The sequence below is a fragment of the Hibiscus syriacus genome, unplaced genomic scaffold (assembly GCF_006381635.1).
Source record: "Hibiscus syriacus cultivar Baekdansim isolate YM2019G1 unplaced genomic scaffold, ASM638163v2 tig00004797_pilon, whole genome shotgun sequence".
Classification (NCBI taxonomy): domain Eukaryota; kingdom Viridiplantae; phylum Streptophyta; class Magnoliopsida; order Malvales; family Malvaceae; genus Hibiscus; species Hibiscus syriacus.
In genome coordinates this window covers 605,919-625,003 of record NW_024062032.1, presented here as the reverse complement: position 1 = coordinate 625,003, position 19,085 = coordinate 605,919, and the positions used below count along the sequence as shown (strand labels likewise).

Below are 19,085 nucleotides of genomic sequence, written 5' to 3'. Positions count from 1 at the left end.
GACTGAACCCGCATCATGTTGAGATGACAAGATTCAGACCAAGAAGGCGTGAAGAATGAGCCTTACAATTTGAGGTGATGGGGCATTTGAAGGCCCGTACCAGTATAAAATAATATTGGGGCACGGCTGAACCCACGCCATGATGAAAAAACAAGATTCAAACCAAGAAGTTATTGAGAATGAGTCTCGCAACTTGAAGTATCGGGGGCAGACTGTGAATTTTAGCAGAGCTTACCTTGTAAAGCAAATCAACTGAGCATCGATCAATGGCAGAGTCCTGGAAGAACAACTCTGAAAGCATAATTGAGCCAATGGCGGAAATGGGGCAACACAATCATGCTTCTGACTATAGCAAGATGTTGAGAGAGAAAACACTTTCTCTGAAATAAAGAATGAAAACAAAGACGACAAGAAGATAGAAGAAGATCATAGGGCTCGCAAAAAATGCAAGTTGGAAACTATGAGTTGCTACACGAGTATATAAAGCAGACCTTAGAAAGAATTATCAAATGGAAAAAGACCGAGCTCACGACTCTAGAGCCAAGAAAAGATTGATTCAACATTTATGCATTCATGAGAACATCATTTGCATAAAAGAAAATGCATTACACTGATACATTTAATTGCAGTTGTGTTTCATGCATAAACACATGATTTTGATAGGTCTTCCATTGAAAATAGAAGATGCAGGATGTTAAAATTCCAAGTTGAAATGAATATTTCAAGCCTCAAATGCAAGGAGTTACGTTTAAAGAGGCATACCCTGAAGAACAGAGAGGTCTAATCCATAGAAGAAGCATTGCTTTGAAGTGAAGACCATCAGATATAGAAGAAAAACGAAGATTTTCGTATATGAAGAGAGACTTGCACACATGAGATTGGAGCAAATTCAATCTTAAGCCTTCACTAAAAAGGAGGTAAGCAAATCAATCTTAAGCCTTCACCAAGAAGGAGTGAAGTAAATCAATCTTAAGCCTTCACCAAGAAGAAGTGAAGCAAATCAATCTTAAACCTTCACCGAAGAGTAGTGAAGCACCACCTTAAGCATTCACAGAAGAATAGTGAAGCAAACCCATCAGTAAGTCTTTCGAGCATGATGCTTAAATCCTTCGGGTCATCTGTAAGCCTTTAGAGCAAGATGATAAGTCCTTCGGGCCATCCATAAGACATTCGGGTAGGATGTTTTCACATGAATTTGGAAATGAAAAAATGATGTCTTAAGAAGATGAAAATTTTTAAAACGAATAATGCGATTTTCAAAATTTCACAATTTATAAGTCCTTCGGGCCATCAGTAAGTCTTTCGAGCATGATGCTTAAATCCTTCGGGTCATCTGTAAGCGTTTATAGCAAGATGATAATTCCTTCGGGCCATCCATAAGACCTTCGGGTATGGTGTTTTCCATGAATTTGAAAATAAAAAAAATGATGACGTTTTAAGAAGATGAAATTTTTGAAAACGAAGAATGCGATTTTCAAAATTTCATAATTTATAAGTCCTTCAAGCCATCAGTAAGTCTTTCAAGCATGATGCTTAAATCCTTAGGGTCATCTGTAAGCCTTTAGAGCAAGATGATAAGTCCTTCGGGCCGTCTATAAGACCTTCGGGTAGGATGTTTTCAAATGAATTTGAAAATGAGAAAATGATGTTTTAAGAAGATGGAATTTTTGAAAACGAAGAATGTGATTTTCAAAATTTCACGATTTATAAGTCCTTCAGGCCATCAGTAAGTCTTTCGAGCATGATGTTTAAATCCTTCGGGTTATTTGTGAGTCTCTCGAGCAAGATGATAAATCCTTCGGGTCATCAATAAGACCTTCGGGCAGGATGTTTTGCACCAAGGTGATAAGTCATCCGGGCCATTTTAAGACTTCTTAGAAGAATAGGGAGCAAACCCGTTTTCAGAAGATTTCTTGAGTTCTATACTCCCTGAAAGAATAGAGAGCGGATACGTTTGCTGAAGATTTCTCGAGTTCTAAACTCCCTGAAAGGAATAGGGAGCGAACCTATTTTTCTGAAGATTTATTGAATTCTATACTCCCTGAAAAGAATAGGGAGTAAATACGCTGACCGAAGATTAATCAAGTCCTATACACTCTGAAAGAATAGGGAGCAGACATGTTTTCCGAAGATTTTCAAGTCTCACTTACCCCGAAGGAGGAGTGGAGCAGATCTCTTATCAAATTTTGAAGCAAGAAGATGGAATTGGACAAAAATGCCCAAGTACAATATAAGTCGTCCGAGCCATTTTAAGCTTTCTCATAAGAGTATTGGAGAAAACCATTGGATCATCAGATGTGCAAGTAAATTGAAGATTCTTGGGTACGAAGAAGTGGAACAAACGATTAAAATGGTTTGTTCAAGTGAGATGGAAGCGAAAGTCAATAAGAAGACTGAAGAAGCAATAGATGATGCGGTCAGACAAAATTAGGTTATTTTTTTGTCTTTGCCACGTTCTTGTGTGCACAATAACGAGCAAAGAGGGGCAGCTATAATACCCTAATTTTGTTCAGACATTTTAATTCCATTTAAAGATGATCAGGAAATAATTTGAAGATGTTGGTGCTCGATGAAGAATTAATTCAAATAATGAAGCGTGAAATTTTGCGTTTGAAAGCTATAGGTGCTCGATTGTAATTGGAATCATATATGGAAATCGAGACATAAATTGAAATCCAAATTCCAAAATTGAATGTTTAAAGTCCATTTACAAGCCCAACTAAAGTACAAATAGTTACAATAATAATTACAGGACCCGAGCCCACAAAGAAGAGCAGGCCCAAGTTTGACCCGGTTACAACCCGGGCCCATTTGTAACAATCTGACCTGACCCATTTAGTGGCTACTCACGTGAAGTCCCTCGGGACTAATGCTCCACTAAACGTTTCCCATACTTTACTGCCACCAATGCTCATGCCTGCCCACGTGAGGACATCACCATGCAGCATTGCACCCAATAGCTCAGTCCCCGAGCCAGCAGTAGATCCTCCCAGAGCCCCGAGACAGTGCGCATCGACCCATGTCTGTCAACCACTGTAGCCGCCCGTGCTCACCATTACTCGAGCCCATACCTTGCAAAATATTTTTTTTTGTTCTCCGAGGGTGCCAGGGGAGGAGGATGGAGAATGCAATAACAAATAAAACCAACTATCAGTAATTACAAGGGGGTGACAAAAAAAATCAGCCATCAAAACAGAAAAAAAAATCAGCAAACAGAGAGCACAGCAAGTAACGAATAACGAGGAAAAGATAACCAGAATCATAAGGGGGTAATCACACGACATCGAGGGAACCAGTTATCACCAAGGGGAGAACCAACCATCAAAAGTACCACGAAATAAAAAAAATCTAGAACAGTAGCCCTCGAGTAAAAAATCATCAGCAATTACCCAAATCAAGGAAAAAATAAACAAAAGAAAAACTGAGAAGAGAGACCAAGCCATCAACCCTTACCCTACCTCATCGGTAGAAGCTCATCCATCGCCTAGACACAAAACCACCTCGAGTCACCTGAGGTAACTACCCTCAACCTTAGATATGTTCTATTTTAGGGGTTTAGGTCTCATTGGGGTTGGGCTCGTTTGTGAGGCTTTGGTTCGGTGGACAAGGAAGAGCGAGGGTTAGTTGAGTTTTCAGTTTGTCATCGGAGTCTTAGGGAGAGGGAAGGTCACAACGGTTGAGGGTTTTAACGGTAGAGGTTGGGGTATAGTTTAAATCTCAGTCTTGGGTTCTGTCAGTGGGGTTTCGAGGGGCTTGGTTTAGATCTAGAGCTAGGTTGTCATTTTTTAGTGAGGCGGTGAGTTTGGGCTACCTTAGTCTCCTCATCGGAGCATTAGACAGTGTTGGCCATGGAGGTCGTTTGGTTTCGCTGAGAATAGAGAGAGTTTGAGGTTGACGATAAAGCAAAGAGAAGGTTTGAGAGAACGGCACTGAGAGTTAGGGAAAAAATGAATCAGGGCTTAGAATCATACCCTAATATCTCATATATGTAATGACCAAAATGACGTAGCTTCAGGTGGACCCAAAACGGCAGCGTTTTGATGGTTGGGGGTTGAACCGGGTTTTAGAGTACTGGGTTAATATCTGATGAGGCCTTTCCAACTTTCTTTTGTCCTGGTTTAGTCCCTAAATCGAGATTTCTTGGGGTTTCAATTTTACCTCCTAACTTTCAGCGTGTTTCATTTTAGTCCAGTTACATGTTATGGTTGTTTTTGCGCAAATTTTACATTGGATGTGTAATTTGGGGAACTTGCATTTTGATCATGTGTAGCACTTTTGTTATATTATATTTGGAGTATCTAGAAATGAAATTTATAGAAAGTGTACGCTGTTTATTTTTCTTTATATTTTAGTTCATTATCTAATATTTTTGTGCATGATTGTAGGTTTAATTTAGATTTACTTTAAGTAAGCATGTGTATATTATTTCTAGCAAGTTATTAGTACGTACTTGTTTAGAAGTAATTTTTTAAAAAGCTTGTTAGCCTCATTTTCTTGACCTAACCTAATCAAATAATCGGATTAAGGGAATACTCTTTTAATTTAAAACTGTCGGGATGACTTCTCCTAGCTTATTAGAGAATTGTTTTGGCAATTTTAAATTAAAATTTTATCCCATCAGTGCCACCAAAAGAATTGATTCATCGCCTTAAAATTTGGGAAGGAAAAAAAAAGAAATATTCGGCTATTTAAACTCATTGAGAAAAGATCGTTAGAACTCACCTAAAGGTCTGGTCTCAATATTTGTAAATAATCGAATATTCTTTATCTTTCTAATGACTTGGTAATTTTAATTAAATCTATTTTGTTGCTTTTGAATGTTATAAAATTTGTATTATTATTGTTTTAAGGGATCATAAATCAAATTAAATTTGAAGTTGTGAAATTCGGGGGTGCTAATCCTTCCCCACGCGTAACCGACTCCCGAACCCGGATTTTGGTAATGTAGACCGCAAATTTGTCATTTTAATTAAAATTAATTTTTTTATAAAATGACAATGTTTTTGGGTGCCCAATCACACCCTAATCAAAGATTGGTGGTGACTCCTCGAACCATACGTTTTTATCGTAAAGAAATTTCCAAATTTTCGAAACGAGAGGTTTTATAAAATCGTATTGTTTTTAATTGAGAAATCAATCAAAGAGACCAATAATTAAAAATGACGTGGTTTTCAAAATCTCGCTTCCCCGCACTTAAAAATCGTTTCGACATATACATTCCAATAATCTTTTATTCCTTTAACCAAACATGGTAATCTTATATTCTTGCTAAACCAACCAAACACAATACAACATTCCTAGTAATCCTATTCCCTGGTAATCTTTTAGTCCTACTGGTAATCTTACGTTCCGTTAACCAAACGAACCCTTAAATGCTCAAACAAAGCCCCAATAACCCTAGATCTATGGTTGAAGTTTCGATTTTACCTTCTTCCTAGCAATCGTTCGAGTTCTCAGCGATCATTTGACTTCTCGATGTGTTCCCTCTCTTAACGGTAGCAAAGCTAAATCTTCTCTCCTTTTATATTTTTTTTTGTGATTTTGGCCTTCGAATCCTCTATAACTCCTCCTCTTTCCATGTTTTGTAAGTGGCTTATATAGCTATTAAGGTGATTCTCTTTCCTCTAATTCAGAGACATATTTGCATGAAAAAGGGATTCGTTTTAATCTCTTTTGCTTTAATTATGATTTCTTGAATGTTTATGTGATTTGGTGTTAAAAATGAGATTTGTTTCCTTTTGCTCGATGATTTGCTGTGATTCTCCTTAGAAAAGGGATTTGATTTCTTCTTGATTGGATTTGCCTTTGGTTTTGGAAAGAATCTCTTTCCTGAATTTTTTTCTTGCTAATATTGTTTGAAACACTCTGGAGATGGCCTCGATTCGGTGCATTGTAGCGTGTCATTAGCGTGTTGCCTTCACACATTATTGCGATGCCAATGCTAGATTCCAAACCCTAATACAATTGGTCTTAAATGAATGTGATTATTTTTTACCTAGACTTGCTTGTTGGGTCAGGTCTGCTTGCTTAATTGGGTATTACATTTGGACCTCAGTTGGACCTTAGTTTCTTTTTGGACTTGGATCGTGACTTAGGGGCTGTTTATTTACTTCATAATGATTAAGCGCTGAATGATTCAAATGTTGAATGATTCAGAGGCTCTGTATGAATTAGCTCTGAATGTGATATGATGTTTGATAATGACTCTGAATCATTCAAAATTTACTTATGTGTTGAATCATTCAGCACTGTTTTGTTGAATCAGTCGGCACTGAATCATTCAGAGGTGCAAAACAAACGCGCTGAATGCTGGACGGTTCAATATTCAGCGCTGAATGGTTACATTAAGAGACAAACAAACAACCCCTTAGACTTTTGCTTTTGACCTTTTATGGATATGAAAACAACAACAATAATAATAATATAAATAGATATCGTATATACTATACTATTATATATTATATTAAATATATATGCATATAGGATAAATATTATAATGTATATATTATAATAGAAATCTTCGAAATAACTCTGAATGAAAATGGGTGACTACACGTACAAAGTTTAGAATTCATGATTAATAAGAGAATTTCATATATGATATTGTATGTAGCTTGATTGCTTGATAATTCATGTTGATTGCTTGATAATTCATGTTTAAGGGTCTGTTTTTTTCACGGAAAATATATTTCAGAAAATGAATTTCGTAAAATGTATTATATTTTTTGGAAATCATTTTACCTTAAATGATGTTGTATAATTCATTTTCTATTGGTTGATAAATTTTCTAAAAATTCTTTATTATAAACATCAAATGCAATAAACAATATTATTTATTAATAAAATAATATTATTATTTTTAAAAATTAAAGTAATTTATCTAATATTATTTATATCAATATTATTATTAAAATATTATATCTACAATTTTAAATATTATTTATGTTACTAAAATGGAAAAATTATTATATTAAATATTTATTAAAATATATATTATTAAGTATATTAATTACTTGTTAATATAATAATATTATTAAACTATTAAAACTTATAATATTAAAATAAGAATATTATGTTATATTTTTAGAATTAAATATTTAATAATTCAATAATATTATTTTTATGAAATTAATAAATAATATTAGTTTTATTAATAATATATTATATTATAAAAATTATCAATAAATATAATTGAATAATTAATATTTTTATTAAAATGATACTAAAATAATATATTAATATTAAATATTTAAAATAATAATATTTTTAGTGTTTATGCTTTGAAGTGAAAATTTTGTAAAATGACTTATGCAAAATCAGACCTTAAGTCATTTTCCAAAAAATGTAAAGGAAATTCATTTGACCAGGAAAATAAATTACATTTGATTATCTGTTTTCTGGCAATTAAACACTAAAAAAATGAGAAAAACATTTTTCGAAAAACTAATTACAGGAAACAAACAAACTTTAAGTGTTGAAACTACATCTCAAAAAAGAGATTTTCGTATTTAATTGTTGAAAATATGTTTAGTAGGTTTCTTATGGCTTAAGATTGCATTTTAGGTCTTTCTTGAGGCTTGAGAAAGCCATTTGGACTAGGGGTGAGCAAAATTCCACTCGAAAATAAAAAATAAAATTTGAGTTATTTGACTCAAATAGAATTATCAAATATGGTTTTTGTGTTCGAATCGAGTTGAAATTTTGAGTTATTTTAAAAAACGAAATTTGACTAAGTATTTTGATAGTTTTATGATGTAGTCTTTAATTTCATTATTCCTTCAATTCATTATTTTATATATAATTGTATGTGAATTGATTGCTTGATAATTCATGTTTAAGGGTATGTTTGTTTCATGGAAAACAGATTTCAGAAAATGAATTTCGTAAAATGCATTACATTTTCTGGAAATGAGTTTACAGTGTTTAAATGATGTTGTGTAATTCATTTTCTATTGGTTGATAAATTTTCTAAAAATTCTTTATTGTAAACATCAAATGCAATAAACAATACTATTTATTAACAAAATAATAATATTATTTTTAAAATATTTTATCTAATATTATTTATATCAATATTATTATTAAAATATTATATCTACAATTTTAAATAAAAATAAAAATATTAATATAATTATATGTTATTAAAAATAAAAATATTATTATTATATTAAATATTTATTAAAATAAAATAATATATTATCAAGTATATTAATTACTTATTAATATAATAATATTATTAAACTATTAAAACCTATAATATTAAAATAAGAATTATGTTATATTTTAAGAATTAAATATTTAACAATTCAATAATATTATTTTTATGAAATTAATAAATAATATTAGTTTTATTAGCAATATGTTATATTATAAAAATTATCAATAAATATAATTTAATAATTAATATTTTTATTAAAATGAAACTAAAATAATATATTAATATTAAATATATAAAATAATAATATTTTGAGTGTTTATGCTTTGAAGTGAGAAGTTCGAATAATGACTTATAAAAAATCAGACCGAAAGTCATTTTCCAGAAAATGCAAAGGAAATTCATTTGACCAGAAAAATGAATTACATTTTACTATCTGCCAACCAAACACTAAAAAAATGATGAAAACTTTTTTCGAAAAACTAATTACAGAGAAACAAAAAAACGTTGAAACTACATCTCATAAAAGAGATTTTCGTATTTAATTGTTGAAAATATGTTTGGTAGGTTTCTTATGGCTTAAGAATGCATTTTAGGCCTTTCTTGAGGCTTGAGAAAGCGATTTGGATTAGGGGTGAGTAAAACTCGACTCGAAAAAAAAATTAATTTTGAGTTATTTGAGTCGACTCGAGTCAAATTATCAAATATAGTTTTTTAGTTCGAGTCGAGTTGAAATTTTGAGTTATTTGAAAAACCGAAAATTTGACTAAGTATTTTGACAGTTTTACAATTTAGTCTTTAATTTCATTATTCCTTCAATTCATTATTTATTTTAAGTCCTTTTTTTATCAAATTCGAAGTACATGCTCCTAAACCATCATAGAATACATATGTATTTTCAATTCATTTTTTTGATACAAATATTTTATTTTCCAATTTAGTCCCTCAACTATTATAATTTTCTTATTTCTTCAATTCATCCTTTATTTTAAGTTCGTTTTTATTACCAAATTTGAATCACATGCTCATAAACTATCGTATAATACATATGTACTTTCAATTCCTCTTTTTTATAACAAATTTTCTATTTTTCATTTTGTCCCTTTTTTTATAATTTCTTTATTTCTTCAACTCATCCTTTATTTTAAGTCCATTTTTTTAACAAATTTGAACTCCATGCTCCTAAACGATCATAGAATACATATGTACTTTTAATTCCTCTTTTTGGTAACAAAATATTTTATTTTTCAATTTTGTCCCTCAAATTTTTTTTAATAATTTTCTTATTTCTTCAATTCATCCTTTATTTTAAGTCCATTTTTACCAAATTTGAACAACATGCTCCTAAACTATCGTAGAATACATATGTACTTTCAATTTCTCTTTTTGATAACAAAATTCTATTTTCAATTTAGTCCCTGAATTTTTTATAATATCTCTATTTCTTCAATTTATCCTTTAAGTCTTTTTTTACCAAATTTGAATTATATGCTCATAAATTATCATAGAATACATATGTACTTTCAATTCCTCTTTTTGATAACAAATTTTGTATTTGTCAATTTATTTCCTCAATTTTTTTATAATTTCTATATTTCTTTAATTTATCCTTTATTTTACGCCTGTTTTTTTACCAAATTTTAACAACATGCTCTTAAACCCTCATTTTTTATAATTTCTTTATTTCTTTAATCTATCATTTATTTTAAGTCCGTTTTTATCAAATTTGAACTACATGCTCCTAAACCATTGTAGAATACATATGTACTTTCAATTCCTCTTTTTGATAACAAATTTCTATTTTTCAATTTAGTCCCTCAATTTTTCATAATTTCCTTATTTCTTCAATTCATCCTTATTTTAACTATGTTTCTACCAAATTTGAACCACATGCTCATATATCACAATGGAAAACCTATGTAACTTCAATTCTTATTTTTTTTTTTACTAAGAATGTAATCTCTCTTTTCATTTAGTCTCTTACACTTTGCATTTTACTCGATTTGGTCTTTTGACTACAACTGTGTGTAAATTCTTTCTTCCCATCACTTCCTTGATTCATTTATACTGTCCTCAATATTTTACTCTCAAAATATTTTTTTTTAAAATATAATATTATGACTATATTTCATTATTTTAGATTGCATTTGATATATTAAATAACATTTTAATGTGAAAATAATATCAAATATCTATATCTTATATGGTTAGAGATAGTAAAAAAAATTGAAACAAATCATTGCTATAATACTATAAATAATTATATTAACTCAAATAACTTAACTCGAAAAAATTCAAGTTAAGTTCGAGTTGTAAAACACGTCTCATCAACTCGAATACTCGAAATTTTTTGACTCGACTCGATCGAATGCTCACTCCTAATTTAGACCATTCCGAGAGACTAGGTTTCGGAAAGCAGTTACAGTAGGCATATTTGGCATCGAAACCAACCTCTGGGTTTCGAAACCCATTGCTTGGTTTCGAAATCCGTTGTTCTCAAATTGATGTTTTTGACCTATATTATGGTGATTAGTCATGTTATTTTTTTGATTTTTTTTTCTCTATATTTTAGTCTTCAATTGAGGATTCATGTAAATCTAATTCATTGAATTTGTGTTTTTTTACTGTTTCGATTAAATTTGATCTCCAATCAATCGATGTGGCATCTTCACTTAATAATATTGTAGTTGCAAGATAATATTTGTTCAATTTTTTAGCTATTAACAACATATGTACATCTGTAGACTCAACTGCTTGAATTCAATACCTTTAGTAAGAACAAAAATTCCTTTTAACTACCGAGTTAGTTTAATAGGTCCAACCTTGCTATTTTTTCGAATATATCTACCCTAAAACAATTTGATTATCAGAAAAACATAGGATCAGATTTGATTTGATTGTTTAATTTTTTAAAATTATTTGTAATAATTTAATTCGATTAATTTTCCATTTTAGTTTTTTCATAGTTGTTTTAATTTGTCGTTTTTAGATTTTATTTTGATAAAAATATTTTCTGACTTTTGGAAATTAATTGATAAGTTTTCAAAGCATTTTCATAAATATTTCTATAAAGTTTCAAATAAATAAAAATAATTAATAACTTTTATATGATATCTTAGAACTATTTTCATTATTTTTAAATATAAAACACTTAATTTTTTTATTAAAAAATAGAATAACTATAAATTTAAAAAGCATAATTTTTTAGCTTGAATAATCTTAAATTTTAAATTTATGAATTATAAATTATTCAAACACTAATATTTAGGTAGATTTTTAGGCCTATAAAAGAACCAAACTAGCACAAACAGGGGTATGTTAATGTTCATTCGTTTAACTTTAACCAAACAAATGAACGAACACAAACATAAACGAACAAAAAATTTATTGTTCATGTTCGTTCATGTTCGATCATTTAAATGTAAACGAACACAAATGAATGAGCATAACAAATGGATGTTAACGAATATAAACGAAAACAATAAACGAACGTAAACGAACATAAACGAACACAATAAATAAACATAAACGAACATAAATGAAAATATATTTTTTCCTTTCCTAACATTTTTAAGATTATATTTTATTTAACGAACACAAATGAATGATCAAAAAAAATGGATGTAAACGAATATAAACGAACGTAACCGAACATAAATGAAAATATATATTTTTTTATTTCCAAACATTTTTAAGATTATATTTTATTTAATTGTTTTGAGCCTTTTTTATTTATATTTAAAATTAATTGAATTTTAAAATTTTTATGGGTATCAGATTAAAAATTTATTGGGCTTTAATATTTTAAATGGGTCTATAGAGATTGGGCTAAACATAAATGAACATATATAAATGAACATAAACGAATGTCATAACGTCTCCCTCGGGGATTCATTAGACTTAAAAATTAATTCGGGGAAAGATGATGAAATTTAGGTCTAAAAATAATTTGATTTTGGAGTCTCCATCAACCTTTGGGTTAGGTAGGTCGAATATCTAAAAATATCCTTTTTAATAAATTTTTAAAAATTCATAAGAAAAAAATAATACGTGTTTTACCAAAAATTCATTTTTAAGAGTTCGAAAGTCGATTACGTGTGGGGAAGGGTGAGCGCCCCCACAACGTCCAAATTTGGTACATAAAATATTATATGGTGTCTATGTTGGGGAATTACAAACTCGAACATATATTTAAATTACGATCTTTTTGTTCATTCGAATTTATTTTGAATTGAGTGAGATTCATTAAAAAGAATTTGATTTTAAAAAATGGCCTGGTTCACTCAAATTTATTTTTAAAAAGGATGTCCTTTTAATTTGAATTAAAAGGACTGAAATAAAAATGCAGGAAATTAAAGGGGAATAAAAATAAAATACTGAAATTTAAATTGCTGGAAAAATAAATAAAATAAAAAAACAAAAATAAATTGTATAAATTTAAAAGTTAGGGGTTGTTTTTAATCGTTTAACCCGGACTATAAATAATACGGGTCGTACCCTAGGGCGGGTCACCGCAAGGTCGTTGAATATTCGAATGTTAGAATACTAGCGGGTTAGTTTGTGCAATAAAATAAAATGTTAGTAAGTTAGTAAGAACAATAAAAATAAAAAAGTTAATATGTTAGTATAAACAATAAAATAAAAGTTAGAATGTTAGTATAAAAAATAAAAAATAAAAGTTAGAAAAGTTAGCGGTTACTTTCTATCTATCTATCTATCTATCTGTCTATCTGTCTATCTGTCTATCTATCTATCTATCTATAAGTGAAACAATAAATAAATAAATAATGGTTAGAATGCAAGAACATAAAAGTCAGTGGTTAATGTGCGATAAAATAAAAGTTAACAGTTAATTCAAAATAATAAAAATGCATGGATCAGTGACCAAATTAAAATAAAGTAAATCAGGGGGTCAGAAACGCAATAAATAAAACAACAAATGCATAGTCACCCAGATGTAAAAACAAGGCTAAAGATAGGGGAGCCGAGTGTAATTTTACCCTAAAAGAGGCGACCAGAACACAATAGTGGTACTAAATGAGGGGGGCTTAGGCATGATTTACCTTTGTTTTTCTTAAAATAGAAACTATCTTCCCCATTTCACGTATTCCCGCCGAAGCTTTCCAAGCTTCCCTAAACTCCTCACCGCCGACCACACATCGGCCCTCACACGTCGGAAACCGGGCCGGTAACCACCCTACTCCAACTGGTGACCTCGAAACGACCAAAATAAGCTCGACCGAAGGCTTAAACGACCAAAACTTTTTTCCCGTTAAACTGTCTCTTATTCTCTCTCCCCACGCTGAGAGGCTTAAAACGAGCCTCAACGCCGACCACCACGCTTCTGCCGCTCAACGACGAACACCCGAACTCCAAACGACTCCCGAATCAAACAAGAAAAATCCAGAAAAGGTCTAAGTGACTGAGCTTTTCTCCATCTCTTTGCTCACGACCAAAGCCCCCTTAAGGACCTTACGAGATTACAACTGGCCACCAACAGCCGACGCCTTCTGGCCGAGAGATGGCCTCTCTCTCACACTCCGACCACCATTCATCCGTGGCCACTCCTATGCATCTATACTATCCCGAAAAAAGAAAGAAAAATAAGAAAGAAAGAAAAAAAAAGAAAAACCCTGTTTTATTATTTTTTTTACAAGAAACCGGGCGGGGATGAAATCTGCTTTCTTTTTGGCTTTTAAACCCCCTCCCACATATTACAAATGGGTAAATTTTTTAGTTTAGTCCCTGGATTTTGTTCCTTCTTTTATTTCAGAACAAAATTAGGGTATTGCAATGAACATATTACCGAACGTTCACGTACGTAAATGAACGAACAAGCTCTATGTTCACGTTCATTCATTTAATTAAACAAACACAAAATCTTATTCATGTTCGTTCGTTTAATAAATAAACGAATTTCCCGTCAAACGATTCGGTGAACATTCAGTTCGTTTACAGACCTATAGATTTTCGATTACTATATTTTTATTGTTTAGCCCTAAGTTTGGGTCATAATTGTGGTCCTTTGAGCCCAATATTTCAATTTTAGGCATAATAAAAAAGCCTACAAATAACCCCAAATAAAACCCAACGCGGACCGAACAATATAAGTAAAAAAAAGGGTAAACTACACTACATACCATCAAACTTTAGTCGTCATATCATTTATACAAATAAACTTTTAATTTTATTAATTATAATATTAAATTTTGCTTTTTGTTTCAATTATACCATTGGCGTTAAAACGTTAACAGTCGAATCAAAACAATGTCTTTTGGTGAGGTGTCTACGTTGACATCTGTCAGTAACATCGGAAGCCATCAATTATGTCATCGTGATGTTAACGATTTAAAGGTTCAATGGTATAATTAAAACAAAAATCAAAATTCAATGCTATAATTTGTGAAATTGAAAGTTTAGTGGTATAAATGATACAATTCCTAAGGTTGATGGTATCTGATGTCATTTACCCTAAAAAACCTAAACTAGGGGTTCTTCTGATATATGCGATAGAGCAAGGAGAAAGAAAAATCCTCCCTTTTAGTATACTATCTTCACAGCCGCCTGTTATCTTATAGCAAAAATGGTACTTTCTCTCGCTTTCTAGTTCTTTGCTTTGTTTGTGAGAAAATATTTGCAAGATAATATCTTTAATATGCATTTTTTCTTGATTCCATATCATCCCAGATAAGATCCGACGTGAGATCTCCAAGTACCTTCTTCAAGGTAACTAAATTTAAAAAAAAAAAACCATATACATTTCGAATTATCTGTAAAATATTTAAGTATTTGGATTCAACATCTGGTTTTTTTTTTTACTTTGTTTACCAGAGGGTGTTTGCTATGCAAACAAATATTACAATCTTGGCGAAGCACCCAGAAATCGATGTTCCGAATCTTCAAGTGATAAAGCTGATGCAAAGCTTCAAATCTAAGGAATACGTGCGTGAAACTTTCGCTTGGATGCATTATTACTGGTACCTTACCAATGACGGCATTGAGTTTCTAAGGACTTACTTGAATCTCCCTTCTGAGATCGTGCCTGCTACTTTGAAGAAGCAAGCTAAGCCTGATGGTCGTCCTATGGGCTCTCCTCGAGATCGCCCACAGTAATAGTTTTGGCCTGGATTTAAATTGCAGTCATGTTTTCGGTTTGGTTGTGTTTTTGCGATTGTGGATACAGCGGGAGTTATTGCCGTGATTGCGATCATGCAGTTATGGATTTGGATCGCACCGTTACACAATATAGCTGGCGCTATTGCAGTAGCAAACCGCTATTTAAATCCATGTTTTGGGTTCTTTGTTCTTTTATTTTGTATTTTTTTTCCAATGTATATAGTTTGGTGAACTTTTGTTTCTTTTGGTAATATTCTGTTGGTTTTATTGGTTATGAATCAGTGGTCCACCACGCTTCGGTGACGGTGAGAGGAGATTTGGTGATAGAGATGGCTACCGTGGAGGTCCACGAGGAGGAGGTGATTTTGGGGACAAAGAGGAGTTCCTGCTGACTATCAGCCTTCATTCAGGGTAATGTTGCTTTTTATAAAGTTTCTAGCTTCTACGTTTTACATATGTATAGATGACAGCAGGGATTTAAATTGCTGTTGTGGCCGTGTTTTCATTCACGTTGCCTTTATCATGATTGTTGCAATAGGTCATTGTGGGTATATCCGTTATGAAATAACAGTTTTGGATGGTGCATTTACCACTATTATGATAACAGACCGCTATTTAAATTATTGTCTGACAGTATATCATGCTTGACGGTTGCTTGTTGTGTTTCTTTTTTTTTTTTATCACATTTCATTCAATTGGTTGCACAAATTGCCTATATTGTATGATAGTTGTTATTGCTTGTGGCTGTCTCAAGGTAATTGCCCTTAGCATGATTAAATATTACTATCAGCTTAGGCAAGTAGTTCTTTTTTGTCTGAGCTTTTGTCTGTTCCGGAATGGTTTGATGATTGGCTTTTAGTATTCCCTTGTTCTACCAAACTGTACATATTTCAATTTTGATCAAGGTATAAATTTGAAGTTAGTTGTTGTTGCTTGCGGCTGGCTTAAGATCAAGTGTCTTGTGATATAAATATAACTCCGAAACAGATTTGTGCGAAACAAATGCTTTTGATTGCCTGTATAATCTTCTAATTTATTTCCAGAGACCATAAAACATATAATGGTCCTTTGTAGGCATTGATGATATCAATGAGGTCATGTTTAGACAAACAGAAAGGGCTTGTTATAATTTCTAACTTTTGAACTCACAGGGTCCTGGAACAAGGCCTGCCTTTGGTCGAGGAGGTGGCGGTTATGGTAATGCTGGGCCTGCCGGCAGTGCAGGTCTTCCTTGAGATGGAATGATTTTTCATGAGTTTTGTCAATTTAGGTTTGTTGGCAGTTGGTGCGGTTGATCGGTACACACATTTTGTGGAGATTGTTGCACTGGAATGCTGAAATTTCATCCAGGAGTTGGAAGGTTAAATTTATAATATAATGGAATGCACATTCTCTTGCATGTTTCTTCATCCCACTCGTATCGTTTGTGACTACTTTATTGCGTAAAGAATGTAGTGTTGATGGTCTCTTTGAATTCTCCAACATCTTAACAAATGCGGATATATCTGCTACCAAGTAAGCAGATTAAAATCCTACTCCAAACTGACCAATCATGCTGACATCGGCTCCCGCCTGTAATGCCTCCATGAACTCCTTTGTTCCGGACCTCGCAATTGTTCCCAGATTATTCACCAAATCTAGACAAGAAACTATGATCAGTACTCCGAATTCGAATAGGTAGAGAAGATTGTACATTTTCTAATTGGAAAGATTGTTAATTAATTTTGTACTTGCTTTGGTCATGCCAATGCCTCTATCAACGATAGAGAGAGTTTTATTGGCTTTATCGGGGATGATTCTGATAAAGAGCTCCGGCTGAGCATCGAGCTTGCTCTTGTCTGTTAAGCCCTCAAATGTCAAATCGTATCTTATCCAATACATATGAAAAACTAAATTCAGATTCTAAATCAAACATATCAATCTCTCCCTCACGTTGAGACACCACATATACTTTATGGTTATTGTGAGTATTATAGTCATAAATTTTTTAAAAGAGTTAATTTTTTTTTTACAGAAGGAGCTGATTTTGGTTAAAAAAATATTAGAATAACAAAATAATAGCAAGCAAGCTATAATTGATCGTGATTCATTGTTATAGGTGTAATTCTGCTTCACACCCTTATATTTTATGGTAACGATTTCGGACACTAGTGGTACTACTATATGATAAATGTTATTCTACTAAGGGTCTGTTTGTTTCCCGTAATTGGAATTACGGAATTGGTTTTCCCCGAATTCCCGTGTTTGTTTCACGTAATTCGTTTTCCGGAAAATGTTTTCCCGTGTTTGTTTCACGTAATTCTTTTTCCGGAAAACGTTTTCCCGTGTTTGTTTCACGTAATTCATTTTCCGGAATGTAATTCATTTTCCTAGTAACATAATTTCCTTTGTGTTTTCTGTAAAATGACTTACAGATTCATTTTCCGTAAGTCATTTTTCCGAACTTTTCACTTCAAAGCAAAAATACTCAAAATAATTTTATTTTATGAATTTAATATTAATAAAATATTTTAATATCATTTTCATCAAAATATTAATTATTAAAATATTTAAAATATATTTATTAATATTTATAATAATATAATATTATATTTTTAATATTATATAAAATAATCAATTATATTATAATAATATAAGATATTATATTTTTATTTTAATAATATATAATAAATTTTTTTATATATTTAATAATGAATAATATTATTTATATATTTCAATAATATTTTAGTAAAGATATTAAAATATACTAATTAATATTTTTAAAATATAATATAGTACTATTACTTTAATAAATAATTAATATAATTTATAAAATTTTATTTCACTAAAATATACCGAAAAAATGTTTAAATAACATCTTCCAAACATCATAAAACGTTTTTCAGATGTTTTCTAGAAATGTAATTCATTTTCCAGAAATGTAATTCATTTTACAAAAATGTAATTCATTTTCCAGAATTCAAATTCCAGTAATTCATTTTTTCAGTAATTCAAATTCCAGTAATTCAAATTCCAGTAATTCATTTTCTGGAAAATCAATTACAGCTAAACAGACAGACCTAAACTGATATTTGAATCCCATTCGTCGTAAGATAAATCCTCTGTTTTTTCTCTATACCTAGCCAAATAAACAATAGAACATATATCTGTTTGCTCAACGCTCAATATCCATATTTTGAATCCAGAAAACATGGCATCATAATACTCCTATTAAGAGAAGAAAAAAGCTAAATGATGAGACACAAACAGGTAAACCGTGTAAATTCAAAGGACAGCTTCCTTTTCCAATAGCAAAGTGTCGAAACGATTTTTAAACGGGCTTGGGCGAGATTTTTGAAAACCGCATCATCTTTAGTTATTATCTTTTCAATTGAATTTTTAATTAAAAACGATGCAATTTTAGAAAACCTCTCGTTTCGAAAAATTGGAAATTCCGTTATGGCAAAAATATAAGGTTCGAGGAGTCGCCACCAATCTTTGATTAGGGTGTGATTGGGCACCCAAAAACATTTTGTCATTTTAAATAAAAATTAATTTTAATTAAAACGACAAGTAGAGGTTTGCGTTATCAAAATCTGAGTTCGGGAGTCGATTACGTGTGGGGAAGGATTAGCACCCCCACAACGCCCTAAATCGGTACCTAGTCGATTAATTATTGTCTTTGCAACGAATTTCACAAGTTCGAGTTTAATTTGATTAATGATCCCTTAAAACCATAATACATGCAAATTTTATAACATTCAAAAAGCAACAAAATAGGTTAAATTAAAATTACCAAACCATTAGAAAGATAAAGAATATTCGATTATTTATA

The 19,085-nt window shown here is 31.2% G+C and overlaps 1 protein-coding gene across 1 annotated transcript; it reads left to right on the top strand.

Annotated features, from left to right (window-relative positions):
• Positions 1-14,705: 14,705 nt before the first annotated feature.
• Positions 14,706-16,531, top strand: LOC120198760 (40S ribosomal protein S10-2-like). The gene is made up of 5 exons (XM_039200039.1): positions 14,706-14,741; positions 14,843-14,881; positions 14,987-15,264; positions 15,554-15,682; positions 16,423-16,531. Exons 1-5 carry the CDS (start codon positions 14,739-14,741, stop codon positions 16,514-16,516), a joined length of 543 nt encoding a protein of 180 aa, XP_039055970.1. The 5' UTR covers positions 14,706-14,738; the 3' UTR covers positions 16,517-16,531.
• Positions 16,532-19,085: the final 2,554 nt, after the last annotated feature.

Coding starts and splice junctions, on each gene's coding strand:
- LOC120198760 (XM_039200039.1), top strand. Junction 14,882..14,986: donor CTCCAAGTACCTTCTTCAAG/GTAACTAAATTT, acceptor TTTGTTTACCAG/AGGGTGTTTGCTATGCAAAC. Junction 15,265..15,553: donor TCTCCTCGAGATCGCCCACA/GTAATAGTTTTG, acceptor GTTATGAATCAG/TGGTCCACCACGCTTCGGTG.